At 41.3% G+C, this 27,599-nt stretch overlaps 1 protein-coding gene across 1 annotated transcript in view; it reads right to left on the bottom strand.

The window, feature by feature from the left end:
* The window catches only part of CPVL (carboxypeptidase vitellogenic like), a 135,098-nt gene that overhangs the window by 10,950 nt on the left and 96,549 nt on the right, over positions 1 to 27,599 (bottom strand). The window contains exon 12 of the mRNA XM_012735894.3: positions 18,789 to 18,971. Within this exon, the coding sequence (XP_012591348.3) occupies positions 18,789 to 18,971 (183 nt within the window). The remainder of the gene's footprint in view (positions 1 to 18,788; positions 18,972 to 27,599) is intronic.

Raw genomic sequence — 27,599 nt, 5'->3', positions numbered from 1 at the left:
GCACAGAAAGAAGAATAGATTGGTGATGGGGGGAGACGAGTTAAGACCAGCTAAGTGGGCTATTGGAAAAGGAAAAAAAAAATGTAAGCAACAACTTAAAACACATATTCAGAGTGTTCTTGAATAGCATGTTTTAAAACACCACAAAGCAAAAACTTTTTCATTTTGGAATTTGTAATGTGGGACAATCCTCCTGTTTGTTTGTTTTTTTTTTTTAATGCCCCCAAAATGTTTCACTAGTTTTTTGGTTTGTATAAATGCAGTGTTTTTCTTTTTAGCTAGTTCTTGTGGTTTCTATGCCAAGCACTAGGAAATGAATAAAATCAGGCTAGCAAGGAGGATACTATAAAGCAGATGTGAGAAATGCTAGCTAAGGAACTTGGTGAGTAGTATTTACCAATTACTGTTTGTCTTAATTTTCTGGTAAGACTCACAGCAAAGCAACTGGCTAAATAACTTCTCCTCTTTGTTGTTTCAATGGAAAAGTGATGAAAGTGAGAGGAATTTTTTCAGAACAAGATTCAGGTTGTTCTCCCTATGCTGGGGGGTGTGGGACTGCCCCAGAATTCAAGGCATAAGCTGAAATCTGTCAATTTCACTACTTGCTGCTTCTTACTGAACCACTGTTAGTAGAGCTTAATTGAAAAGATGCTGAAGGAAAACACTTCTGATTTTTTTTTTTAAGCTGGATAGTTTGGTAGCCAAACCCAGCACAGAACATCCAGAAAGAAAAATGCAGCTACACAACCAAAGTACCACCAGGACTCAGATGTGACAAGTGCACTCCACCAGTGTGTGGATGCCATAGTCCTTTAATTCGAAGGTAGCCAGAAAAGAAGATAGGAGGTGGCCAAGGGAAAAAGAAAACAAGCCATGAATTTTAGACACAGGAAAGGACATTAAGCACCCTCACCCCTTCAATTTAACAAGCCCAGGTGAAAGATAATCAGAGACAAGTCCAAATGTTTTCTGAGATAGTGTGTTAACCAGAACTCTTATACATTACAAAGTTGAACCAGGCATAAGGAGGTATGTACAAGAATGTCCACAGCAGCACTATTTGTAGTAGCAAAAAACTGGAAACAACCCAAATGTCCACCAACAGTGGAATGGATGAAAAAGAGAATCATATAATGGAATACAATGTAGCAATGAAAAAGAATGCAACACAATTAAGCATATCAACAAGGGTGAATCTCACAGTGTAAATAGCAAAAGTATGTTTTTATAAAATACATACGGGATAATTCTTTTTATATAAAATTAAACATGGAAAGTAAAATATTGTTTATGGTTATGTATATCTGCAGTGAAACTATTAATAAAGAAGGAAGGAGATAATAAAAACAAAATTCAGGACAGTGTTATATACCTCTAGAAGTAACAGGGAAGGCTGGGTTGGGCAGAGCAGGCTACTAGTAATATTGTATTTCTTAAACTGCCTGTTAAGCACAAAGGTGTTTGTTTACCATTGTTTTATCTTATACAAGCATTATAAAATTCTTTGCTATGTATTCAATATTTAATTTTTAAAAAGAAAAGAAAAACCACCTTCTGGTGCTGCCAAACTCACAAAAATGAATCTTTAAGAAACGTAACATGTTTTCTGCTGTGCTTTTTCCTTCTCCCCAACATAGAGATGATGAGACGGCCCCCATGTCTAAAAACACTAAGTAGGGAAGGCATGGAGAAGCCATGAAACTGAAACAAAGGCAAAAGTCCCTCTGATAAGCGGCTCCAAGAAGACAGAGCGGGGGCCAGAATCTAAACCTTGGGACTCTGGTTGCTGTATCAAAAATAAATATTAGGAACAAAAATAAATACTCACATCTCTGTGCTAGCCAGCAGAAGAACAATGAGTTGCCAAATATTTGGGGGTTTGTTTGTTTTTGTTTGTTTGTTTTGATAGTTTGTTTTTGACTGTCTAAATCTAAACTCCTCTATTTCCCATCTTCCCTGTTTCCATATGTTAGAAGCTCAGTATAAATGAAAAGACAAAAAAACAGCTGATGCTCTTCTTTTATTGTCAACAGGGATGTTTCAGATTATTGTTAAACTAGAAGGGACTCAGTGCTTTAAAAACATCTTGTTACTCAATTTAGCCACTTTTATTTCCTATTATTAGGCTGCCATGAGGCAAAATGTTGTATACATTTCCTCAGCCCTCTCTGATACCACTACCTCTCAACAAGACAGTTTCTTTGTCACAGTGACATTAAAACTGGAGACATCTGCACCTGAATGTTTATGGCAGCACAATTCACTATTGCAAGGATATGGAAACAACCAAAGTGCCCTTCAATTCATGAGTGGATTATTAAACTTAGGTATATGTTTACAATGGAATATTATTCAATTCTAAGAAATGACAGTGAGCTAGCACCGCTTGTACTATTCTGGATTAAGCTTAAGCCCATTATCCAAAGTGAGGTGACACGAGATCAGGAAAATGGGCTCCACCTGTACTCGCTATCAAGTTGGTACTGACTGATTAACACTATGGTGCTCAAATGGTGGTGGTGTTCACCAGGGATTCAGGGGCTGGGGGGGTAGTCCCACATCTGAGGGATGTGGTGAGCATTGTGGAGGGGAAGGGCATACCTCTAACCCATGCTAGGGACAGGCAAAGATATAAAATGCAACCAAAATGTAAAAAAAAAAAAGTTATTTGACTATTTAAAGTAAAGATATTAACAATGTATTATGGGGTTTATAACATCTTAGAAGAAAATTGTAAAATAATAATAGCAAAAGAGATGGGAAGGGGGAAAAGAAATTGTGGTACTAAGTTAATTTCTTTGTCATCCATAAAGTGGTATAATAATAATAATACTAATAAACAAAAGCAAAACTGGATATAACCACGGTAGGCCTAGGTCAATCTGATAAATAATATTAAACCCATTTTATCAAATGAACCTTTAATACACAGTATGTCTTAAGAACTGTCTGAACAGAGTGAGAGCTTTTTGTCCTGGGAAAATAGATAATTGCTAGGAGAGCTCCCTAATGGCAACAGAAACCAATATTTATTATAATACATGCTTACTGGGTGCCAGGTAGAGTGTCAAGTAATTTATTAACTTATAAGCATTATCTCAACCCATCCTAATAACGAATCCTCCCATGAGAAGGGTGGGTGGTAATGTTATCCCCACTTCGTAGGTGAGGAAGCTCTTAGAAAGGGGTCCGCTTGCCCAAGGTCACACAGCTAGTGCATGGCGGGGCAGGGACCTAATCCAAGCCTAACACGGAACCTACTCTCTTAATCCCTATGCTGTCAATTGAATACGGTGACAGAAGTAGTTACAGTTGCCAAGGTAATAAACTAGGGACAAAACTCAAGTCTATTTGATAGCTAAGCTCATGACATCTCAGTCTGGTGATCTGTGGTTTGGATTGGGAAGAGTCTATATATAAATAATTTTTAATGCATGGATTCTTAATCCGTTTTTGTGCTCTGGACCCCCTAGGACTCTCTGGTGTAGTCTACGGACAACTTCTTACAATAATGTTTATAAATACATGACAAGCACCTCTACATGCACACACATACAATATACACATATACATTATAGATTACAAATGAAGCTATTATATTAAAATCACCAAAATAGTAAAAATAAATCTGTAAGTATATATATATATGTGTGTGTATATATATATATGCATATATATATATATATATGTCTATATTAGCATGTTCAGAAATAGCAGCCAGTGAGCCTGATAACTACTGCAATTTTAAAGTAGTGATGAGTATAAAAGTTGTTTCAGGGTATCATATGTATTAATAATATATGATATGAAAATATCTCTGCTTTCCATTGGAGCCGAAGTTAAAGGCACTGTTAATGCCACTGTGATTTGTTGCCCACATTCATAATGGAAGGAAATGCTAAATTTCATAATTCATAATGAAAGGAAATGCTATTTCAGTTAGAGGTCAGTGAAAATAAAGCTGCAGTTTTTTCCCATCCAAGTTCAATGACCCCTTAAATCCTAACTACAAACCCTTACCCCAGGTTAAGAATCCTTTTTAAAATAACCTAATGATTACCTAATGGAAATGCCAAGTTTACTCATGATAAGACTTCACAGTCTAAAACACTGCACTTTTGTTTTTGCTTTCACTTGGAATTGTATCCATCCACTGTAGTATTTGATCAATAAATAATATCCAGAAGCAGATCCACTGTGGCTGGTGGACAACATCTTTGCTGCAAACCACCGCTCTGGATGATGCTTAAAGCAGACCCTGTGGGACACAGTTGCTCCTTTGTTGGAAGGTAATACAGACACACTACCATCTAAGAGCACTGCACACCCAGGACCACATAATGTCAGTACTGCACAAAACTCTACTGGGAAAAGGAAGCTAATGCTTTGAATAAATAAAAGGGTTTTTCTACAAGTCTAAATTACCAATGGTCTATCAGTGATTTGGGAGAACAAAGACCACTTGTAAACCTACAATGCATGGCAGGGAGTGAAGTCTAGAATTTAGCTTTAGGATTTGGCTGAGGATTTCCGAGAACCAGTGTCATACCAGCAGATACTATTGACTAGAAGACACATTTCTAAATGGGATGCTTCAGATCAATGGCTGGTTTGTTAAGAGTAAAACTATGTTCTCAAATTTCTGGTTGGCCTGTAAGTAAGTATAATAGTAAGTATTAAATAAGTAAAGAAGGATTTAGAGCACCCTGTAGGGATCAGAGTGGATGTTTCTCCAAACATAAGCCACACCGTGCTTCCTGCAAGATGGAAGTCATATCAGTCATATGGGATAATAGACATCATAGTTTTGCATTCCCAAACCAGCTGCATATGAGAATCTCCTAGAAAGCTTAAATAGCTATGGCCAGGCTCTACCCTAGACCACTAAAAGCAGAATATCTGAAGAGGAGGCCGGGGAATCTGTATCTGCAAGAGTTGAGCCACATTGGTTTAGGGAAAAGTAGTGTATTAATGATGGCTCCAAATTCTGTGCCATTCTTCCCACTAAGGCAAATTTAGCCTTGGTCTATGATTTGCTTCAACCAAGAGAGCACAATGAAAATAATATTCTGGGACTTTTGAGTACAGACCTTAAAAAGATTGGCATGTTTTGCTTTTCCATTTGGAAGCCCAGCTGCTGTGTTGTGAAGAAGTCCAAGCTAGGACACTGCATGACTAAGGGCCACATGGAGAGCGCACTGGGGGAGAGGAGATCTTCTTGGATGTCCCAGCTTTAGCCAAACTCCCAGCTGAATGCAGCTGCACGTGTGACCTCAGCCTACCCCATCCGAATCAGAACCACCCAGCTGAGCCCATTCCATCCACATACTTGTGAAAAATAACGAATTGTTATTCTAAGCCACTAAGTTTTGGAGTGATTTGTTATTCCACAATAAACAACCGAAAAGGGTAAATATTTACTGACACTTCTTTATTCTTTTGCCTGAAAGATCTGTCATTCCTATCTTGGAATTTTGATATGAGTTGTCAACTAAGACCTGATCTATCTTTCTAATGTAGATGTAAGACATAATTACACTGAGAGCTTAGGCAAAAATCTTATATCATGCAAACAAAGGAAGAGCAAACTCCCATGTGATCTTAGGCAACCCACCCCACCACCACCCAACCCCAAAATCCCTGGGAGCCAGCAAGTACATTATCTGGGTGGCCTTTGTGGTAAACACAGACATGCATCATCAGAGCCCTCTTCAAGCATGGACTTGCTGCCCAGCTGCAGGGAGTGCAGTCAGCAGACAGCCCCCAGCTGTCAGCTCCCTCAGGGTCTGCCTCTGAGGCACAGAGCTGCCTTTCCCAAGATGATGTCCTCCTAGGGCAGCCCCCATTTGGTGACTGAGTGAGCTGGGCATACAAAGGCCTGGCTATTTTGGCCCAGTGTGGGACACTCTGAAGGAAAATAGCCTCCCAGAGCTCCCTGCCAGGTCCGTCTGGCCTGTGTCATACTTTTCTTTCTCACTTGGTTCAATCCTGCTCCCTCCCCCTTTCTTCCACAGGGGATAGCCCCTAATAAACTTGCACCCCAAACTTTGCCTCGATGCCTGTTTTTGAAGAAGCTGACCTGTGACTGCCACCTCTGATTGGGCAGCAGGGGTGGTCCAGCGCTGTGTTCTGGTTTTTCTGTCCACAGTCTAATTACCATCAATGGGCAAAAGAACTTAGCTCAGGACTAGAAGATGGAGACAAAGAACCCACACATCAGGCCACCCCTCTTTGTAGAAGGTGACACACTTAGGGGAGAGATGATCTTAGAGAAGATTCTGTAACAAAGCCAAAACATTTTCCCAGAGAGTTAACTGTATTTGCTAATCACTGTCTTAAACCTATTTAACAGCTACTTTCCTAAATTCAGTAACCTTTAAAAACATTTTCTCCTTCCCTCCCAACTAGTCAAATGCAAAAGTCACACTTACTGCCCTTTGCTTCGTCTGATCATGTCAATGCAACTAAGGACTGGCTGAAGACCTTTCTGGAACTGCTAGTTCCTTCAGAAACAGGTCATAATACTCCCCCAGCTGTTTAAAATTTTTAAAAAAGAAAAGGTGGAAGGAATTGCTGGCAGGAAATCCAAGAAAGGGCGGTGGCTAGCTCTGGACAGCCCCTCAGTGGATGATCCGTGGAAACGTTCAAACATTCAAGTCCGAGCCTGACCGTCCCTTCCACTCAAAAGACTGCAGTCATTCTTTCCTCCACTCTTTAGTGGTGTGTGGTCAAAGAAACAAACCAAAGTCAATGTTAGTTTTAGAAAAGCAGTTAGGAATTGGTGGTCATTGCTGCTTTCTGTCTGTCCACTGTGCTTTCTCTGTCCCCCTCCTCCTCTGTGCACTCCTCCGTCCTTTAGACAAAGATTCTATGTGGCCTGGATGTGCTGTTGGCCACCACCACATACCCCCAGGGCAGGTACATAGACCAGCCAGAGCGGTCCATCCCTCCCCGCTCCATTCCCCACACAGGTACTCAAAGACACTGTGGTGCAGTGGAAAGATCGAGATTTGGAGTGTCAAACCTCAGATGCCTTTACTATGTGAAGCCTTAAGCAAGTTTCTTGGGGGAAGCTTCTGTTTCCTCATTAATGAATCAGTAAATACCATGACATAGTTCACACGGCAGCTACTAGGATTCCGTAAAATTGTAAATTTTATGGAATCTGTATGGTAGACCTTGGCCTGAGGGCTGACAAGTGCTAAGTAACTGGGGGCCAACCTCAGCATCTCCTTTAACCATCCCACCACCCCTCGAAGTAACTGTTCTCACTTGGTTTCCAGAACCAGTAACCAGCCCATAGCTAGTAAGCGGTGGAGCCAAAATTCTAACTCCACCTTCCTCTCATGACAACAGACAGCTTCTTCCAGTTGGCGATGAATTTCCAGAACAATTAAGCTCAGAAGGTTGTATGCTCCTGCCCTTTGGTTTCTCCAGATGTAACCTCTAGCTGACGGTGTGGTTTCTGTTGGAGACCAGGACATTTTAGGAGACACCCCTGAGGAGAGTGTGGCAGACCATAGGCCTGAGGGCTCCAGACACCAGACCTGGCTCAGAGTAAGTCTGGGTGCAGGGCTGGTGCTTTAGGGCGGTGGAGATGCTCACTGTGGCCAACGATGACAGGACCAGGGACACCAGCACATGGTGATCTCTGTGTGCATACTCAGCTTTTAAGTTGCTGTGGACGGCCAGTAAACACCATCTCTCAAACAGGGAATCGATCCTCACAGCTTGGACATCCCAAAACTTATTCCCCCACATCTATTTCAGGAGCTCCGAGCCAAGCACCAGGAACGTGGCTTTATGAACAAGACAGAGAACCTTCTTCCTGACATGACTGTCTATTTGTAGGGTTTCCCCTCCCTGAACTCATCCTATGGCTGCCATTTTAACTCCTAAAAGAACAGCTTCGAAAATGTGCTTCATAACCTTTGATGGCTCACACCTGAGCTGGCATGAGAAAAGAAAAAACCAACAAATCTTTGGTGGCACCCCACTGCTTAAACAATACCCCCTTGCCTACCATCAAGACCCCATGATCTCTTTCCAGTTTCTCTCCCAGCTCTTGTTCTCTGAGCTCCAGGCTACGAGCCAGACTGTGCACTCTGCCCCAGGCCCTGAGTTCTCTCGCCTGTGGCTCTGCCCACCACGTGCTCTCTGCTCAGTTGGGCCAATTTCAGCATGTGCTCTTTTATTAATACCAGAGGCTCCCAAGTAAGGGGAGCATTGGATGAACGTGGCCTTACCACCAACTAAGCTCTAGTGCCTTAAAAAAAAAAAAAAACTGAACTAACTAAATAAACAAAAATAAAAACCTAATACTTTCTCTGTCTAAAGGAGATGGATACCATTATGATTCAGAGTTAACACTAGATGTGAAATACATTATTTCTTAGGACTGCTTCAATTATGGCAGACATATACACAGCTCCAATTTTAGCTGTCCCAGCATACAGCTGTGATTCGATCATTCCAGTGGTGGCTATGCTTGTGAAGTAGAAAAACACTGGGAAGGAAGCCAGGAGGCCTGGAGTCTAATCTCAGCTTGGACATGAGATGTTGGTAGGATGCTTTGGGGAAGTCACTTAACCTCTGGGCTTCAGTTTCCCTTACCTGGAAAATAAGTTCTAAAATTCCAGCTCTAACATGCTACTTAGCTGAGATAATCCATCCTGTAATTATTGAGTAAACCTGAAGTAATATTGATATTGAAAGCATAAAATAAAAATAACAATAGCTCAAACTGCAATCAGGAAAATTGGACTTGTTGGAGATTACGCAAAACTCATGCTTGCAAAAGCTACACCCAGTAAGATTCGATAAGAATAAAAACTACCCAATGAATCAAAACTTACTTTCCGGGTTCACATGGAAAATAATTAATGTCAAATAAAAATATTTTCAGTAAAATAAAGATGGAATAAATTGAAATGGTTTAATTGCTTTCTCCAGGACATTAAGCTTAATGAAGTGTATACTATTAATAGAAAAATGTTCTTAAAGAAATTCATCAGTGTGGCTATTATTCTGATTAAAGTTTTTAATTTCTAAATATGGAGTCAAAACTTCCTTGGAGCTGGCGTGCTGATTCGATGATGTAAGAACAGAATGTCCTGCAGTTTGAAAGCAGTGACAACATCAACACAGACCATAAACAGCAACTTTGACATTTGGCAAAACGCACAGAAAGACCCCAAAAGGAGCAGTAGGGTGACCTTGACAGTGATGGCCATGAGTTGTCAACAGACAAGGAGAAAAAGGATTAAACCTCTGGGACCCAGAGACAGCAGTAGTACGGGCTCAAAGTCAACACCAGTGCACAGGCTACCCATGATTTTGGTTATTCCATCGCCTGAGAATTACATTTTATATACCAGTATATTATATATAGAGAGAGAATATTTCTCTCTCTCTCTTTTTCTCCCCCTCCTCTTATCTTACAGATAAGTGTAGAGAGAATTCTGACATTTGCTGAAGGTTACTATATTATTCTACATTGCTTGCTAACTGAGCCCCTCTGGGCATGAATGAAAAATAGATATTTCAGATTTTTGTGAGAAGATATCTTAGAGATAATTCAGTCCAAACCATGCATTTTGCAGACACATTCTGCAGACACATTCTGCATTTCAGAAGCTCAGGAAGCCTGCAGCCCCAGTTTCATAACAAAGCAGCGTCTGATTCTCAGAATGGCACAAACACCAAAGACTCGCTACCTTCTAGGCCAGAGCCAGCAAGGAGGAACAAGAAGCATTCATTCTCCATCTGACCGGTGAGGGCTGGCCGGAGTTGCATTTGGTTTCTCCGGGCATCGCTCAACGAGAATACATGGGGAGAATTGCTCCCTCCCTCAGTACCCCGTGGTTCCCCTAGGAGAGCTGTCATTCCTTTACGTGGACATTTTAGGTAACCATCTGGAGACAAGTCTACTTCGGTTTTGATTTTTTAAATTGAGAGCTGTGGTGTTTGGCAGAGAGTGAGGTTTCGTGTTTGGCAGGCACATACCCATGCTTCTGTTTTGTGGATCTAACGCTGAAAAGCAAGTCGGTGGCTAAGGTCCGTTTTCTTCATTATCAGCCGCCTGACATTTGGACAGTGTTGCCAGGTCCAGGCTCACAGAGAATGCCTTTGTTCGCAGGGGAGCTGCTTTTCCTCCTCCTGCCTCTCATCCCCACGCACCACCCCGACCCCAGCGCTCAGGCTGTGCGGGGGAAGGATCTCCGCCAACATTTCAAAATCACCTCCACCAACGCGGAGCCCGTGCTGTGTGGTGAAACGCTCCCTATCACAAACATATGTGGGCCTTGCTTCTTTTGTTACCCGTTTCTTTGGCAGCCAGAGAAGCGCCATTTCATCTCTCAATGTGTTTCGCATTCACAAGAGCCGTTGGCGGGCTTAGCAGTGATATTCGCCACCAGTGTGTGACTGGCAGCCAACTCCTTTTCCCACCTCTGTGGGACACGCTGCCCTGAAGCAGCAATCTGGCCATGCAAGCTGGACGTTTTGTGCAGAGAGCCAGGCAGGACTCGAGCGCGATGCCAGGCGCCGGAGCGTTCTGCAAGGTTGGTTCGGGGGACATAAAATAACAGGTGGCGGTGGCAGCCATCAGCGAGTCTTGAGGAGGTCCCGCGTGTGCCTGGTGGTATTCTCATCACAAAGCGGCGCGGTGGATGAGGGAGGTGACTGCTCTCTGGAAGCTCAACGTTTGTATTTGCTCTTCAGGGCCTGAATGTTAATGTTCCAACTTTGCCTCACAGGTTGACTTTCAATAAAATATTTTCCCAGATCTTGACTTTTACTGTTTATGATTTTCTTTTTGTTGCATGCATTCTAAGTTAGTAATAATAAAAACAAAGACAGCAAAATTGGCTATGAGTTAGGTATTGCTCTAAGCTTATCAGCTTACTTGAATCTTCTGCACGGTCCTACGAGGATACCATAGACTGGGTGGCTTAGACAACAGGAATTTATTCCTCTCAGTTCTGGAGGCTGAAAAGTCCAAGATGAAGGTGCTGGCCACTTTGGTTTCTGGCGAGGGCCCACTTCCTGGCTTGCAGATGGCCACCCTCTCACCGTGTCCTCACGTGGCAGACAGGCAGCACGCAAGCTCTCTGGTATCTCTTCTTATGGGAACACCAAACCTTCAACTCAGGGCCTACTCTCTGACCTCATTTAACTTTAACTGTCACCTTACAGGCCCTATCTCTGCATACAGTCACATTGGGCATTGAGGGTAGGGCTGCAACATATGAATTTGGAAGGCACAAAATTCAGCCCTTAGCAGGTAGCTATAACTGAAATTTCAAAAATGAATAAATGGGTTAAACAGCAAATGTGCAATAGAGGAGGGGCAATAGAGGATAATAAAGAATTAGAAAATAGGTCAATAGAAAATATCAAACCTGAAGCATGGAGAGAAAAAAGGCTGAAAATAAAGCTATAAGGAATAAAATGAAAAAGTCTAATAGAGTCCTAAAAAGGGAGGAAAGTGAGCAGAACACAAGCCATGTTTGAAGAGATAATGATTAAGAATTTTCCAAATATGACAAAAGACATCAAGCCATGTTTCAAAAAATTCAAGAAACCCAAGCAGGACATATATATTAAATATTAAAAAGTCATACCTAGAAATACAAATAGTAAAATTTTCAGAAAGCCAAAAAAAAGAACATCTTAAAAGTAGTCAGGTGGAAAACAAAAAACAATCACCTTCAAAGGAGCAGCAATGAAACCAATAGACGACTTCTCATCATAAATAATGCAAGTCAGAGGAAAACAGAGTAACATCATCTATGTGCTAAAAGAAAATAGATGCTAAGCTAAAATTCTATTTTATGAGAAATGTCCTTCACAATTAAAGGCAACAAAAAGACATTTTCAGACAAACAAAAACAGAAATCATTGTCGACATAACCTTACTAGGATAAATACTAAAGGAAAATGAGGCACACCTGCAGCCCTGGCTACTCAGGAAGCTAAGGTGGAAGGATTGCTTGAGCCCAGGAGTTCAAGACCAGCCTGGGTCACACAGTGAGACCCTATCTCTAAAAAGAGAAAATTCAACATTAAAAAAATAATAAATACTAAAAAGATTTCTTTAGGCAAATAAAAATAATCCCAGTCAGACGCATGGAAATGTACAAAAGACTAAAGAGGAAATGAAAGTGTAAATAAATGGGTAGCCCTTAGGGACTCCTGGCTGTATAAAATGTCTCAATAGTGTTCTGTGGTATTTAAATTAGACATAGAAGTATTTTGTTTTTTAAATGATAAAAAGCAGGAGGGTTGTTAAGGAAGATAAAGTCTTCTAAAATTCTTGCATTTTCCTGGAAAGTGGTAAAATACTACTTTATATTAGGATTTTAAAAGTCTAGAACTTATATTGTACTTTCTAGTGTGATCACTAAACAAGAGTAAAAGAATGTGTTGCTAACAAGCTTATAGATGAGAAAAAATGAAATAATATAAAACATTTGAGTAATATAAAAGAATGCAATGAAGAAAAAGGGAAATATAGAACAAGTGGGATAAATAGAAAACAACTACCAGTAGTAAAACAGTAGGTTTAAACACAAATATAGCAGTAATTACATTAAATGTAAATAGACTACTCCAATTAAAAAATACTGTCAGGATCTTGTAAGACATAAAACTCTACTATATACTGCTTATAAAAGATACATCTTAATATAAGGATACAGAAAAATTGAAAGCAAAAAGTTGAAAAAAGATATCCCATGTAATATTAACTACTAATCAAAAGAAAGTTGGCATAGTTATGCCACTATCAACAAATTAGACTTTAAGACAAGAAGCATTACTAAAGATTTTTAAAAGGACATTTCATAGGAAGAAAATATTTAATAGCAAGAACATATAACATTTCTATAGTTGTATGCATTTAACAACACAAATAAAGTAAAAATAGATGTAATAGAAAAATGGAATAATCTTCAATTATAGTAAGAGATTTAATAGATCTCTCTTATTAACTGATAGGACAAGCAGAAAAAAAGAGAAAATAAAAGATATGAAGATTTAAACAATAACAAACAATTGTTTGTTCTAAATTGATGTGCTAAGCATTACAACAAATAACTGCAGTGTATATATTCTTTATAAATATATAAGGAACATTTACCAAAAATAACCATTTTGGGGTCCAAAAAACAAGTTTCAACAAATTTCAAATAACTGAAATCATAAAAAAATATGTTTTCTGACCATAAAGCAGTAACAAAATATATTTCCTTATGCTAAAAATAAATGCAAGAATAGAAGACCCAAAATGTTTGGAAATTAAGTAATACATTTTTAAATAACTCATTGATCAGAGGGAAAAATGCAATGGAAATTCTGAATAATTTCTAACTAAATGATAATAAAACTATGACAAATTTAAGGGTGCACTTAAGGCTAAGCTTAACAAATTTATCATATTGAGTGCATATATTAGAAATAAAGAAAGACTAAAAATGCATATTCTATCTTAAAAAGAGTTCATAAAAAAGGAGAATAAATCACATTCAAGGAAAATAATAGCAAGAAGATGATAAGAATAAAATCAAAATTTAATAAAATATTAATAGAAAGCAAAATATAACAGAGACAATCAACAAAGACAAAATTGGTTTGAAAAGAATAATAAAATTTTTTAACCTCAGGCAAGAGAGGCACAGATTACTGATATGGCCGAGATCTTGAGAGACATTAAATGATAGTAAGATGATGTTACAAAAGCAACATTACGTCAATGAATTTGGAATTTTAGATGAAATAGACAAATCTCTGAAAAAAACTACAGTCTACGAAAACTGACACAAGAGGAAATAGAAAAGGTGATTAATTGTATATCTGTTACAGAAATTGAACCTGGAATTTAAAACTTTCCCTTGGAGGAGATTTCAAGATAGCTGACTATGGCACCTGGCACTCACCTCCCCCACAAAGAAGGACCAAAATAGTGAGTAGATAATCGCACACCTAATAGACCATCTAAGAGAGAACACTGAAATTCATCAGGGACGTGACAGGGAACCTCTGAGGCACAGAAGGAGAGGGAAGAGGAGCAGCTGGTCCAGCCAGGATCAGCTTGGAGCCAGGAGCGACCCCTGATTGTGGGGAAGAGGTAAGCAAGGGGTGCCAGCCATCCACATTCCCATCATGGACTCCTGTGATCTCAGCCACAGGAGAGCCCCTCAGCTCTCATGGACTCTGAGACTAGTAGAGGGAGCTGCCTGGAGTCCTCATGACAGCACTGTTTCAGAGAAGGAGTTCACACTGGGTCCCACACACCCCCTGAGACCCGAGAAGCTGCAGTACAATGTCATTTTGAGAGCCCAGCCCCCACCAGACTGTGTACTGTCCTGGGGCTCAAAAGTCTCTGCATCTCCGCACCACTGAACCCTGGCTGACACCCCGCTAGATCCAACCAGAGAGCAGCAGCATCACAATGCTGGCTGGACCTAAAAGTGTGGCCAGGTCCCCAGCACTCTAGCCCATGTGATATCCTACATCCCAGGGAACAGGGAGTGGGGGCAGTGCACCAGGGAGGCAGCCTCTGGGACAAAGGGAGCCTAAGTGTGCACTTCCCAGAGCTCAGAGGCGGCTGCCTGGGATCACTACCACTGATAGTACCCCTGTCCCCCACCAGCAGCAGGGCTGCTGCATACCTGCATGTGCCTTCAGGGGTCCTGGGCGCTGGCCTTACTGGGTGCCATCCTCGGGCCTGAGGACAGAGGTGGCCAGCCTGCCGCTGTAGCCCAAGTGCACCATCTGGAGGCCTGGGGATTGGCCTTCACTGCTCACCACAGCTAGTGCTGCTGTGCACCACTGGGAGGCCTGGAAACAGGCCTGCCCACCTGTGATCACCACCAGTACCCATGTGCGTTGTGTGAGAATCAGAGAATCAACTCACCCTGCCCACCACCACTGGCACCCACATGCACCATCAGAGGGCCTGAAGACAGGCCTCACCTACTCACTGTTACAGCCAGTGGTGCACTACTGTGCCATCTGGGGGCCTGAGGACAGGCCTGCCTTTCCTGGTGCCACCCTTGCCTGTGCCCATGCACATCGTCTGAGGGTCTGGGGATTGGCTAGCCCCACTTGCCACTGCCTGCACCTGTACACACCATCAAGAGGCCTTAGGACACCTCTGTCCCTCCTAGCACTGTCTCTGCCAGTGCCCATCAGCATTTTTCAGGGGCCACAGAGTAGGCCTGCTCCACCTGTCACAGTCAGTGCCCATGTACACCTTCTAGGGGTCTGAGAACAGGCCAGCCCAGGCTAACAGTGCCCATGCACATGGTCCAGAGGCCTCGGGATCGATCTGTCCCACATGCCACCACCAGCACTCATGCACACCTCCTAGGGACCTAAGACTGGGACTGCCAGGCCTGCCACCACCACCACCTCTGAGAGAACACAGTTGCATATGCCACCTGGGGGTTGGAGACTGGCCCAGTCCTGTGTGTGCAACCCAGGGACCCAAGGGTTAGCTTGCCATCACTAGTGCTATTGTCAATGCCATACACATTGCCCAAGAACCCAATGACCCACTTGCCAGCCTGGCCCACCAATGCCACTGCCAACACTCAAGCAAGCTGCCTGGAGGCCCAAGGATCAGCCCACCCAGACCCTGTACCACTAGTGCCCACATAAGCCACCCAGGATCCTAAGGACTAGCATACTGGGCCCGTTGCCATAATCATTGGTGCCAGAGGACCAGTCTACCTGGCATTCCCAACCCCAGCAATGCCTTAACACAGCCTCCACAAACAACTGCAGCCTAGCCACTAAGGAGCTCATAGATATCACTGACATTGATTACAGTCAAAGAAATCATACAAAGTATATACTACTGTGTCCACCCAGAATCAAAGCCAAAGAACCCTACTCAACCAACATTATAGACACATCTGTAGGAAAAAAGTCTTTCCTTATGAAAGCCAATCCAAAGAATTGGAAAAATCAACTATTACAACAGATGCACAGATATCAATGTAAGGACACACACAAAAAACATGAAAAAGCAAGTAAATATGACACATCCAAAGGAATACGTAATTCTCTAGCATTAGATTCCTATGAAAAAGAAATCTGTGAAATGCCTGCAAAAGAATTCAAAATAATAATATTAAAAAGGTTGGTGAGATTGTGGAGAAAAATCTAACCTGCCATTCTGCTTCTGTAAACTCCGCTCGCTCAACCCTATTCCCTCCCCCGCTGGTGCCGGCGACACTCTGTAACTCCCCAAGCGTTAGTCCTTGGAGTTTATTGACCAAGATTAGAAGTTCCCGATATTAGCCCATCTGGTACATGTTTGTGCAAGGTCAAAGCCCATGGAATCTCCCCCCACCCTGTGATCCCTAGCCACCTGCGTGTGGTTTCTGCCTATAAAAATCCTAAGGAAAAAAAGGCCGCAGCGGCAGCTTCCCTAGCTCGCTTGCCCCTGCGCTGCGCTGGAAAATAAATCCTCCTCTTGCTTTTGCATCAAGTCTCTGGACTCTGAGTCTTTTTTTAGGCGGTCGTCTCTCCCCCACACGGGCTGTACATTTCTGCGACCTAACAAGATGTGAGATAACACAGATAAACAATATAAAGAAATTAGGGGAAAAAATTCATGATCTGAGCGAGAAATTCAACAGAGATAGGTATAAAAAGGAACCAAACAGAAATCCTATAACTAAAGAATTCAATGAATAAAACAAAATATACAATCATGAACTTCAACAATAGACTAGATCAAGGAGAAGAAAGAAATTCTGAACTTGAAGACAGGATTTTGGAAATAACTCAGTCAAAAAACAAAAGGAAAGAAAGAAAAAATAAAAAAGACTGAAGAAAGGCTATGGGACACCATAAATTGACCAAATATTCAAATTTTGGGTGTACCAGAAGGAAAAGAGTTGGGCGAGATGGGAAGGTATAGAAAACTTATTTAACAAAATAGTGGCTGAAAACTTCCCAAGTCTTATAAGAGATATAGACATCTACAACAGGAAGTTCAAAAATCCTCAAATGGATTCAATCCTAAAACGTCCTGTCCAAGACACATTATAGTCGAACTTTCAAAAGTTAAAGACAAAGGAGGAATTCTAAAAACAGCAAGGAAAAAGCATCAAGTCATATATAAAGGAATCGCCATCAGACTAACAGTGGTTTCCTCAACAGAAACCATACGGGCCAGAAGAGAATGCGATGATATATGCAAAGTGATGAAAGAAAAAAACTGCTAGCCAAGCAAAGCTATCCTTCAAAAATGCAGGAGAAGTAAAGTTTTTCCCAGCTAGTAAAAACTGAGGGAATTCATCACCACTAAACTGGTCCTACAAGAAATGCTTAAGGGAATCCTACATCTGGAAGCAAATGGATAATATCTACCATAATGAAAATACATGAAAGTATAAAACTCACTGGTAGAGCAGACACACAAATGAGAAAGAGAAAGGACTCAAATGTTATCACTACAGAAAACCATAGTCCCATACGCTCCAGCAATCCCACTACTGGGTATTTCGCCAAAGGAAAGGAAAACAATGTATCAAAGGGACACCTGCACCCTCATGTTTACTGCAGCACTGTTCACAATAGCCGTGATATAGAATCAACTTGTGTCCATCACTGGATGAATGGATAAAGAAAATGTGGTATACATATACAACGGAATATTATTTAGCCATAAAAAGAACAAAATTCATTTACAGCAACATGGATGGAACTGGAGGTCATTGTGTTAAGTGAAATAAGCCAGGCACAGAAAGACAAATGCCACATGTTCACACTCACACGTGGGAGCTAAAAAAAAACCATGGGGCTAGAAAGTAGAATGATGGCACCAGAGGCTTGGAACGGTGTGGGGGGATGAACAGAAGTCGATTAATGGGTACCAATATACAGTTAGATAGAAGAAGTTCCAGTGTTCGAAAGCTCAGTAAGGGGACTATAAGTTAACAACAATATAGTGTATATTTCAAAATAGCTAGAAGAGATTTGAAATGTTCCCCAAACAGAGACACGATAAATGTTCGAGGTAATGGATATTCTAACCACCTTGATTTGATCATTACACATTGTATACATGCATCAAAATATCACATGTACCCTATAAAGATGTACAATTATTATGTATCAATTAAAAAATTGCCAAAAAAAAAAAACCCCTTCCTTCAAGGAAATCTCCAGGCCTGGATGGCTCCATCAATGAATTCCCCTAACATTTAAAGACGCTATTTCAGACACTAGGAAGAGAGAAGACACTTCCCCACTCATTTTATGAGGCCAGCCTAATCCTGATTCCAAAACTTGTAAAGGACATTACAAGAAAGGAAAATTACAGCAGTAACATCTAACCTCTGAAGTGGAGTTGCACTAGTGTCTCAGCTGGAGAGATTTGTCCTGGGGCTCCATGTGTAATATTAAAATGTGATCATAGATCTCCCAGAGATTATGTTGAACCTTCCTCCTGTAACTTGTCGAGCTCCCTTTGTTCCCGAATTAACAAGACTAATTCTCTCGTTAATGATGCGACTCTTTGGGCTAACTGTTGTCTTTTTTCATTAATTGTCTCCTTATCTCTTGAACAATGCCTAAACTTTTGTCCAGTTTTACATTAAGACCTATGTATTTACTTTAATATGAACTCAGGCCACTCTTCTCTGTGGATAATAGGGCCAGCTACATGCTGGCTGTTGTGTGACTTTGCTTAAGGCTGGCTATGTCTTATCGGTATTTGGGCTTTATTTTCAATCCCACTATCCCTTTCCCACTAAAAAGCATTTCCATACCTGATGGAAGTCACCCACTTGCCGTACATAACCAGCCACTTCATCATCAGATTTGAAGATCTTCCAGACTTTTTTCTCTGCCTTCTCATATTCCCAGGACCCTTTCCATTTCATGGCCATCAAGGAGCGCTCTGTCAGGGCAGCTGCCACAATGATGTCCAGTTGCCCATTGTAGACCAGAACCTGAAATGAAATCAAGCTGTCAGCAAGTGCAGGATTCAGAAGGTAAAGCTGGTGACTCTACTTGGCATAAACAGTGAGCCATTGAGGGAGAGAAGAAAACATGATTCCTCTCTGATATAGTGCTCAACGTGGCCAGGCCAGCAGATAAGAGGGGACATTTGCTTCCAGTTAGCCATAAACACCAACAATCTGAAATAGACTCCACCCTTGTCTCTGCCATTGCATTCTTCACAGTAATCTGCATAAAGGCTTCTTTTGATTGCAAAAATCTTTGTGCTGTATTACCCAGTGATACACAGATAGGCTTTACCTGGATGTAAGGTTATGTTAAGAAGGAGGACTGTGGTTACATTTCATTGGAACTAAGGAAAACTACACCCTAGGATTTTCCTGAAGCCTGCATTTCATGAACTTCCACTTCAGCCATTGCAGAAACTGGCAAGCTGAGCATTCTCTCAGGTGTTGCTAATCCATATCGCTCTCCCCTCCTACATTGATTTCAGCAGCAATTATAATTTTTGCAGCAGAGAGATGTAGACACCTCAAATTTGTTACTTATTGGAGGCAACTATGCCTGCCACGCTACTTCCAAGATTTCCTTTTCTTATACACCACAGCCAATTGTCAACAGTGAGGAATGTCTTTTCTTCCTAGAATATAATTTTTTAAAAGTCAAACTGATGGTTATCATAGGAGAAACAATGCTGAGGCAACTCCTTTCTTTCCTCCCAAATCAATTTTCAATTTGCTTTGAAAAAGAATCCGGATAATACCCAGTGCTGGTGAAGTTATAATAAGGGCGGTATAAAATGGCACTACCCTTCAGGAAAGCAGTGGTCAGTTCTGTGCCCAAAGACTTAAAAATGTTGAGACTCTTTGTCCCAGTAATCCCATTTGTAGAATATCATCTGTGAAAATAAACCCAAGGAAATAAAAAAATACATATATAACATATTCATTGAGTCTCACTGTAACAAAGAACTCAAACACAATCTAAAAGTCCTATCCTTGGTGAGTGGTTAAATACACAGTGGTATGGGAATTCTGTGGGATATGGTAAAGCCATTTAAAATGTGCGATTGAACCATGACATAATGTGGGAAATGCTTATCACATCATGTTAAGTATGGATGCTGAAAGTCAAATATAACATATACCACAATTATGGCTGCATAAAATAGGTATGCATGTTCATATATATGGGATGAAAAGTTTGAAAAAAAATTAATACAGTTGGCTAATTTAGATGGTAGAAGTTTGAGTGATTTCCCCCTTTGTTTTCTACTCTTCTTATGCTATTTTTATGCAACTAACATGATATTAATTATGGTGAAGTATTGCCACTCCACCTCCGACAAAGAGGTTTTCCCCAACTCCATGCTACCTTTGATCACTCGGAGGCTCTGATTTGGCCCAAATGGTTGAATCCTCAAATTGGATGTAAAACGTTTCACTGCATATGTTTCTGTCTCTGCCTTCGTGGTGCAGCCTTCTTGAAAGGCTTAAACATAATTAAAAAGCCCAGGACTTTTACACACTCCAAATCCTCCAGCGGCAGTGGGACAGGATTCAGGCTAAGATGAAAGAGCCCTGGGCCCCGGCAGCAGGAACCGTGTTTCCTTTCATGTTCCTCTGCCACCATCCATCTCCACCCCCACGCTCCTCAGCACAAATCTAAAGGGGAAAAAATCCTGATAGATTTAAAGCCTCTTTAAAAAATTCAACTGAACTAGAGCAATAAAATATTTGCATTGTTTATGCAAAGAAATTACCTCCAAGACCTTGAGTACATATGGCCTACGCAAACCCTCTTGTAGTTGTTTTAGCCATCAGTATGGAAACAATTATATATGATCGGTACCAGCCAACAAGGCTTAAATACTTCGTCATTCTAAGAAGACCTGATTATAGCTGATTAACAAAGATACTCACGCACAAAGTAACTCCTCTTCTAGAATTCGGTGGAAAGATGCTGATTCATCAGCAAATACACAGCGCATCTATTTATTTTTCCCCTTCATGGCCACTCTATGCAGCTTGTATCTTCTCCAGTAAATGTGTCTTGAAGCTACCTTTACTGACTATGGTCATTAAATTTTGAAATCAATGAGAATTTTTTTTCATCCCTGAGGTTCAATAGCAAAATCCACAGGTTACAGCAAAAACAAGTTTATATGAACAGCTTGTAGTACTTGTTTGTTGAACTGAATTGAGGCCCCTCCCTGAACTGCTTCCCTTGTTATTTAAGACTCAGCATGAACAAGAGCACCAACTCTCTGGACTAATCAGGTGGTGAAGAACTGAACTGTGTCATCTCGCATATGTGATGTGTAGAAGGCCTACATTTTGGAGCAAACGGAAATTCTTTTTTTGCAAAGCAAGGAAAACATTTTTGACTTCTAAAGGGTATATAAGACAAATGCAACAAGAAAGAAATCAGATTAACAATCAAGTGAAGTGATTTCAGAGCTGACATTTAAGGCATAAAATATAAGAATTCCAGAGCTTTCATTTTTATCTAAATGTCACATTTGCTCTCATGAGCCCCTACAGGAGTATCCTACTTGGGTGTCTCTCAGCTGGATGAGTGGGAAACACTGATCCCAAGATCCTGGGACTGAGCAGGGGAAGCCAGGTGGGCGTGGAGTAGGAGTGATCCTGAAGCCACAGGGCACATGTTGGCTACCCACATCCTGATGGAGAAGTTCCAGAGCAGGACTTCAGCTCCGACAAGTTGGCCACTCATGACAGAGGCATGCACACTCGTCCCACTTCTCCCCTAGTAGGGTGACCAACTGTCCCGGTTTTCCCTGGACTGAGGCAGGGCTTTCAGTGCTAAAACTGGGACAGTCTGGAGCAAATCTACGCCTGAGGCTTGCTAGTATTTTAAGCAACACAAAGTCTAAAAAGACAGAAGGGAGGAGACAGAGATGAATGCAGCTTTTAGCTACACTTCCCTTGTCAGTAGTGATTTGAACAAAACAAGGAGCAAGGGAAGAGCTGGTTGCAGTAGGTTTCCAGCGATGCACCAGGCAGGGCCCTGCACACCCGTTTCCTCACTTTCCTTTCTGGTCAGCTGGGAGGGCTCAGTTCAGGAGCAAAAGCACTTTTTTTTTTTTTTTTTTTTTAAAGAGACTTTGCTTTTACTCCTTACAGGGCTGCCTGGTGTAGTTCATTGAGATTGATGGTTATGAGATGACATGGAACAATGCTTAGCTTATTAAAAAAAAATCAATGAAAAACTGTGATTTCATTTGTTTATACTGTATAATTACCACATTTTAAAAACCTGCTTCCAACTTGGGAAAAGAATACATCAAAATCTGGCAGTTAAGGTAGTCAAGGTATGGTTGAGTTGACTATTTTCTAGTTTTTTGGTATATGTGGTTACAATGCTTTAATAATGAAAAAGATAACAAGATGAACAATAACACTTCCATTTGGCAAAAGATGGGTCTTCCAAGGGAATAATTTATATACTACCAGCTCTCAATTTTTCATGACAACTAGGTCAAAAGCTTAACTTTAGGCCGGGCGCGGTGGCTCACACTTGTAATCCTAGCACTCTGGGAGGCCGAGGCGGGTGGATTGCTCAAGGTCAGGAGTTCAAAACCAGCCTGAGTGAGACCCCGTCTCTACTATAAAAAATAGAAAGAAATTAATTGGCCAACTAATATATATATATATAAATTAGCCGGGCATGGTGGCACGTGCCTGTAGTCCCAGCTACTTGGGAGGCTGAGGCAGTAGGATTGCTTAAGCCCAGGAGTTTGAGGTTGCTGTGAGCTAGGCTGACGCCACGGCACTCACTCTAGCCTGGGCAACAAAGTGAGACTCTGTCTCAAAAAAAAAAAAAAAAAAAAAAAAAAAAAAAAAAAAGCTTAACTTTAGTTCATAGAGTATCTTTATAAACTCATCCCAGAATTCAAGCATTTACAAGAGATGGAATTAGGTGATTTGGATTACAAGCATCTTTTTTTTTCTTTGTCAAACAGTAGAGATGAGAAAGGCATTTTTATTATGGTTTTTAGTTTTCAAAGCACTTTCATGCACATATGGCTTTGTTCTTGTGCTGCTTCACAAGGTCAGGAGAAGTATTACACTCCCTGCCTCCACTTTATAGTTAAGGAAATTAAGACACTGTGAGTCCCCAGAATGAGTCCTAGATCCGGGACCTGCAAATTTCTACTTTTCCTTAAGAAAGGAGCTAAATCTCTACAAAGTTACTGTTAAAAAAAAAAAAAGAAAAAAGAAAGGAGCTAAATTCCTTCAAAACATCAAGCAGTTCTTGACCCTGACACCTAAATGTTTAGCGCTCCTAAAAGCCTCTGGAAACAGAGTTGGTTGAGTATGAGACATAGTACGTATCTCCAGTTCAGAAACAATCTTGGTCTGTTTGTCCACCTCTGGTGACATCTCTCAATCACTTCTCACTTAGGCCCTGTGGACGAGGATGTGTGCGAGGGCATTATTCAGAGCTGGTGACAGATGCCCTCTTTCTGTTGTAGGGGGTGGCCTTGATAAACAGTTGAGGAATATCACTAGCTCCTTGAGAACAGGAACTCTCTTAGTGCTCGCTACATCCCTGGGCCTTGGCATTCCATAAAAGCTATTGACAATTACAAGGTACAGATCCTGCTTTTCAAAGGTTTTGTGTGATGCTGCATAGTGTCATCTGCTGTTTCTGCATGCCCAGGTCCATTCTCCCTTCTCCTGGTAATTATACTTCAGGCCACCCTTGCCCTCGATAGATACAGCCCTGAGGGGAGCTGTCCCTCACAGTGTCCTGTCTCCTCTGTGCAAAGGATGTGCAGGTGACCCAAGTGAGGGTACTCAAGGGCTAGAATTTGAATCGTAGGCAGAGGGGCACAGGGCTTGCTGATAATCTGCCCATTAGTGTTGCTACCTAGATCCCCAGTATTTTCCCTGGTCCTTAATCTTTCCCCATCCCAATTCTTCCGTTTTTCCATGAATTCTATGACCTATCATGTCTTCCAATCAAGTATTTTCATAATTCAGGTAACCAGAGTTGTTTCTGTTGCTAAAAACCATGAAATCCAAACTCATATGCCATCAGGCCAATGCCATGTGTGCTAGCTCATGGTAACTGGGAACCCTGAGACATGTGAGTTAACTTCCAAGAGCTTCAGCCCCCTTTTCTGGACAGGAAGATGGTAAGACCTACACTAAATCACAGGGAGAGCTAATGAGATCATATACACAAAGTTCCCAGCACAGTGCCTGACACAGTTGATAATCTGGTAATGATTTGAAAGACCCAATAAAGCACTTCTAAAATAAAGTTTCAGAATCTAGGGATGGTCTATTTGTGTCAAATATTTGCCTGTGAATCTCACTCTTTTGGACAAAGGCCAACAACAGGAGAAAATCCAGCCAGGATAAACCTGAACTCTATGTATACAAACTCTTAAAATAACACACCCTTTTGCTACTAATTTTATACACATTAGCCATGGCATTCAGTCTTTTCTTGAAAGCCAGAGCATAAATTCATAAATTACTCTTTTAAAGAAACTTTTAATTTTGAAGCACAGAATTCAAGATCACAAGGAATTTTCCCCAGACTTAAATGCTAGAATGTACAGTAAAGAGTACAGCTCTTAAAAGGCAATTTTTGAATAACACGAAGACTCTCTTGTTATTATGTAGTGGGAACTGCACTAAGCATGTTATAATACTCCCAGAAGGCAGGTGTCATTTTTCCCATTCTAGGCACACAGAGGCTGAGGTGCAGGCGGGTGAGCCAGTGTACCCATTGTCACAGGTGACAGAGATTCAAGTTCAGATCAGCTTGAATCCAAACTGTGTGTTTCTGAATCCTCTTCCACATTACCTCATTGCCTAAGGTCACTATCCCCAGCCCCACGAGAAAAAAAAAAAAAAACCCCACACTGCACAGGTAGTTTATTCTATATTTGTAATCCCACAAGCAAACCTAAAAGTAAACATGACTCTTTGGAATGAAGGATAAATGTTTATAGTTAAGAGCACAGGCTCTGTGACTGGGTTTAAATCCTAGCTTTGCCACTAACCAGCAGGATTATCTTAATTAAGTTCCTTGTCCCATCTAGAGCTCAGTTTCTCCATCTGCACAATGGGTATAAAAAAGCACATAGGAATTGGGGAAAATATATAACACAATGCATGTAAAGCTCTCAGCATCCCAGGCACAGAATGTTAAAAAAAAAATCTTAGGCCGGGCGCTGTGGCTCACGCCTGTAATCCTAGCTCTTGGGAGGCCGAGGCGGGTGGATTGCTCAAGGTCAGGAGTTCAAAACCAGCCTGAGCAAGAGCGAGACCCCGTCTCTACTATAAATAGAAAGAAATTAATTGGCCAACTGATATATATATATAAAATTAGCCGGGCATGGTGGCGCATGCCTGTAGTCCCAGCTACTCGGGAGGCTGAGGCAGAAGGATCACTCAAGCCCAGGAGTTTGAGGTTGCTGTGAGCTAGGCTAACGCCACGGCACTCACTCTAGCCTGGACAACAAAGTGAGACTCTGTCTCAAAAAAAAAAAAAAAAAAAAAAAAAAAATCTTAGCTATTATCATTATCACTACAATTGAAGTAAGATAAAGTACACAGTAGTTCAAAAATTTCCAGATGAAATACTATATGAGGATTAGAATTGCGACTTAGGGCTGGGTAAGGTGGCTCATGCCTATAATCGTATAAGACTTTGGGAGACTGAGATGGGAGGATTGCTTGAGGCCAGGAGTTTGAGGCCAGCCTGAGCAAGAGCAAGACCCCATCTCTACAAAAAATAGACAAATTCACTGGGCATGGTGGCACATACCTGTAGTCCTCGCTACTAAGGAGGCTGAGGCAGGAGGATTGCTTGAGCCCAGGAGTTTGAGGTTGCTGTGAGCTATGATGATGCCACTGTACTCTAACTGTGGCGACAGAGTGAGACTCTTGTCTCAAAAACAACAACAACAACAAAAAAAAACTTCAATGGTAAGGGGAGGCATAGCAAAAAACTAAATAAAATAGAAAAAAAAAAAAGAATTGTGACTCAGATTGAAGGAGTTAGAATTCTGTTAGAATTCTGTACACAACTGCACCGGGTCATCAATTTAACAAAACACACAGCAGAGGCTTAGAAAAGTAGTATGGCACTTGCAGACAGTCTTAACCTCCAGCCCTGGCTCAGCCCCCACGGCTGTGCTCACTGAGTGATCGTGGATATATGAAAATGTCACCTACTTGGAGACTTCATTTTCTCCTCTATAAAATGTAATATCTACATTGTGCAGAGTTGGTGAGAGGGCCAAATATGATATGGCACTTAAAAATTTCCTATAATCCAAACAGCAAGGTTTTTCACCAATGCTTTTGTCACTCTTTATCAAGCATAAACTAAGAACTAAATTTCTGTATGGAAGTGTAGAGGTCTTAAATTAGCTGTCTGAGGTTTGCACTCAGCTCCCAGATGTGTTTAGTCCAAATAGTGTTGTTGTTATTGTTGTTCTTTCATTTACATGCCAGCATTATGGACTGAATGCTTGCATTCCCCCCAAATTCATCTGCTGAAAATGTAACCCCAATGTGATGGTATTAGGAGGTGAGGCCTTTGGGAGGTGAATAGGTCATAGGGTGGAGCCCTCATGAATGGGATTAGCACCCTTACAAAACAGGCCCTGCGAGCTCTCTATTGTTCCTTCCACCAAGTGAGGACCCTACAAGAAATCAGCAGTCTTCAATTCAAAGAGAACGCTCACCAGCACCGATCATGCTGACTCCCTGATCTTAGACTTCCCGCCTCTAGAACTGTAAGAAATAAAGTTTTGATGTTTTTAAGAAACCTCGTTTGTGTTGTAGCAGCCTGTACTAATACTGCCAGTATTTCGATATTGGGAGACCTGACCATGCTGGGCCTGTGTTTCCTCTCTGCCACAATGTGCTAACCCTGCACAGTAGCTGCCCCCCTTAGACACAGCCCCACCCCTGCCCTGGTGTCCTCACACATAGAGGTAGGGGCCAGTTGTCACTTATTCAATGCTTATGCTACTGTTTTTCTCAGGAGAAAAAAAATATTTCTCTGTATCCATGTCTCTGTCATGAGTGAAAAAGAAAGATCAATAGGTCTCGATCCAACTCTTTTCATTTCTTTCATTTCCTTCCTGGACCTGCAGGCTGTTGAGTGTCACTTCCACCTGAAAGGAAAGGGAAGTGGCCTTTTGTCTGAGTTGGAGAAAAGAGTCCATGCTAGCGTATGTGCGCAGTGTGTTTTGCTTTTCTGTTAATCAGCTTGTATGAAATCTCTGCTTATTTGACAGACACATATTTATGGAGAGCCCAGGGACTATGCACCACTGGAACAGATACGAAAAGATGTGACCCTTGTCCTCCTAATGCTTCACATTTTTTTTTTTTTAACTTTTCAAAACAGTGAATAATCAGAAGAGGAAAGGCAAGTTTATGCTTTCATTCGCCCAGTTTTCCTTAGAAGAGGGGCCAAGAAAAGTCAGTTTCACTTAAACCTTTCTAAAAAGCTGGTCATTTTAACAATTCAAACTATAAACGATTCAGGGTCTAGATGCATATAAATCAGCAACTTATCCGTGGATTTAACTTTCTCAGCAAGAAAACCTCTCCCTAGTA

This window comes from Microcebus murinus, chromosome 9, assembly GCF_040939455.1.
Source record: "Microcebus murinus isolate Inina chromosome 9, M.murinus_Inina_mat1.0, whole genome shotgun sequence".
Lineage (NCBI taxonomy): Eukaryota > Metazoa > Chordata > Mammalia > Primates > Cheirogaleidae > Microcebus > Microcebus murinus.
Note: the sequence above shows the minus strand (reverse complement) of the source record. Positions and strands in the feature narration are given on the sequence as shown.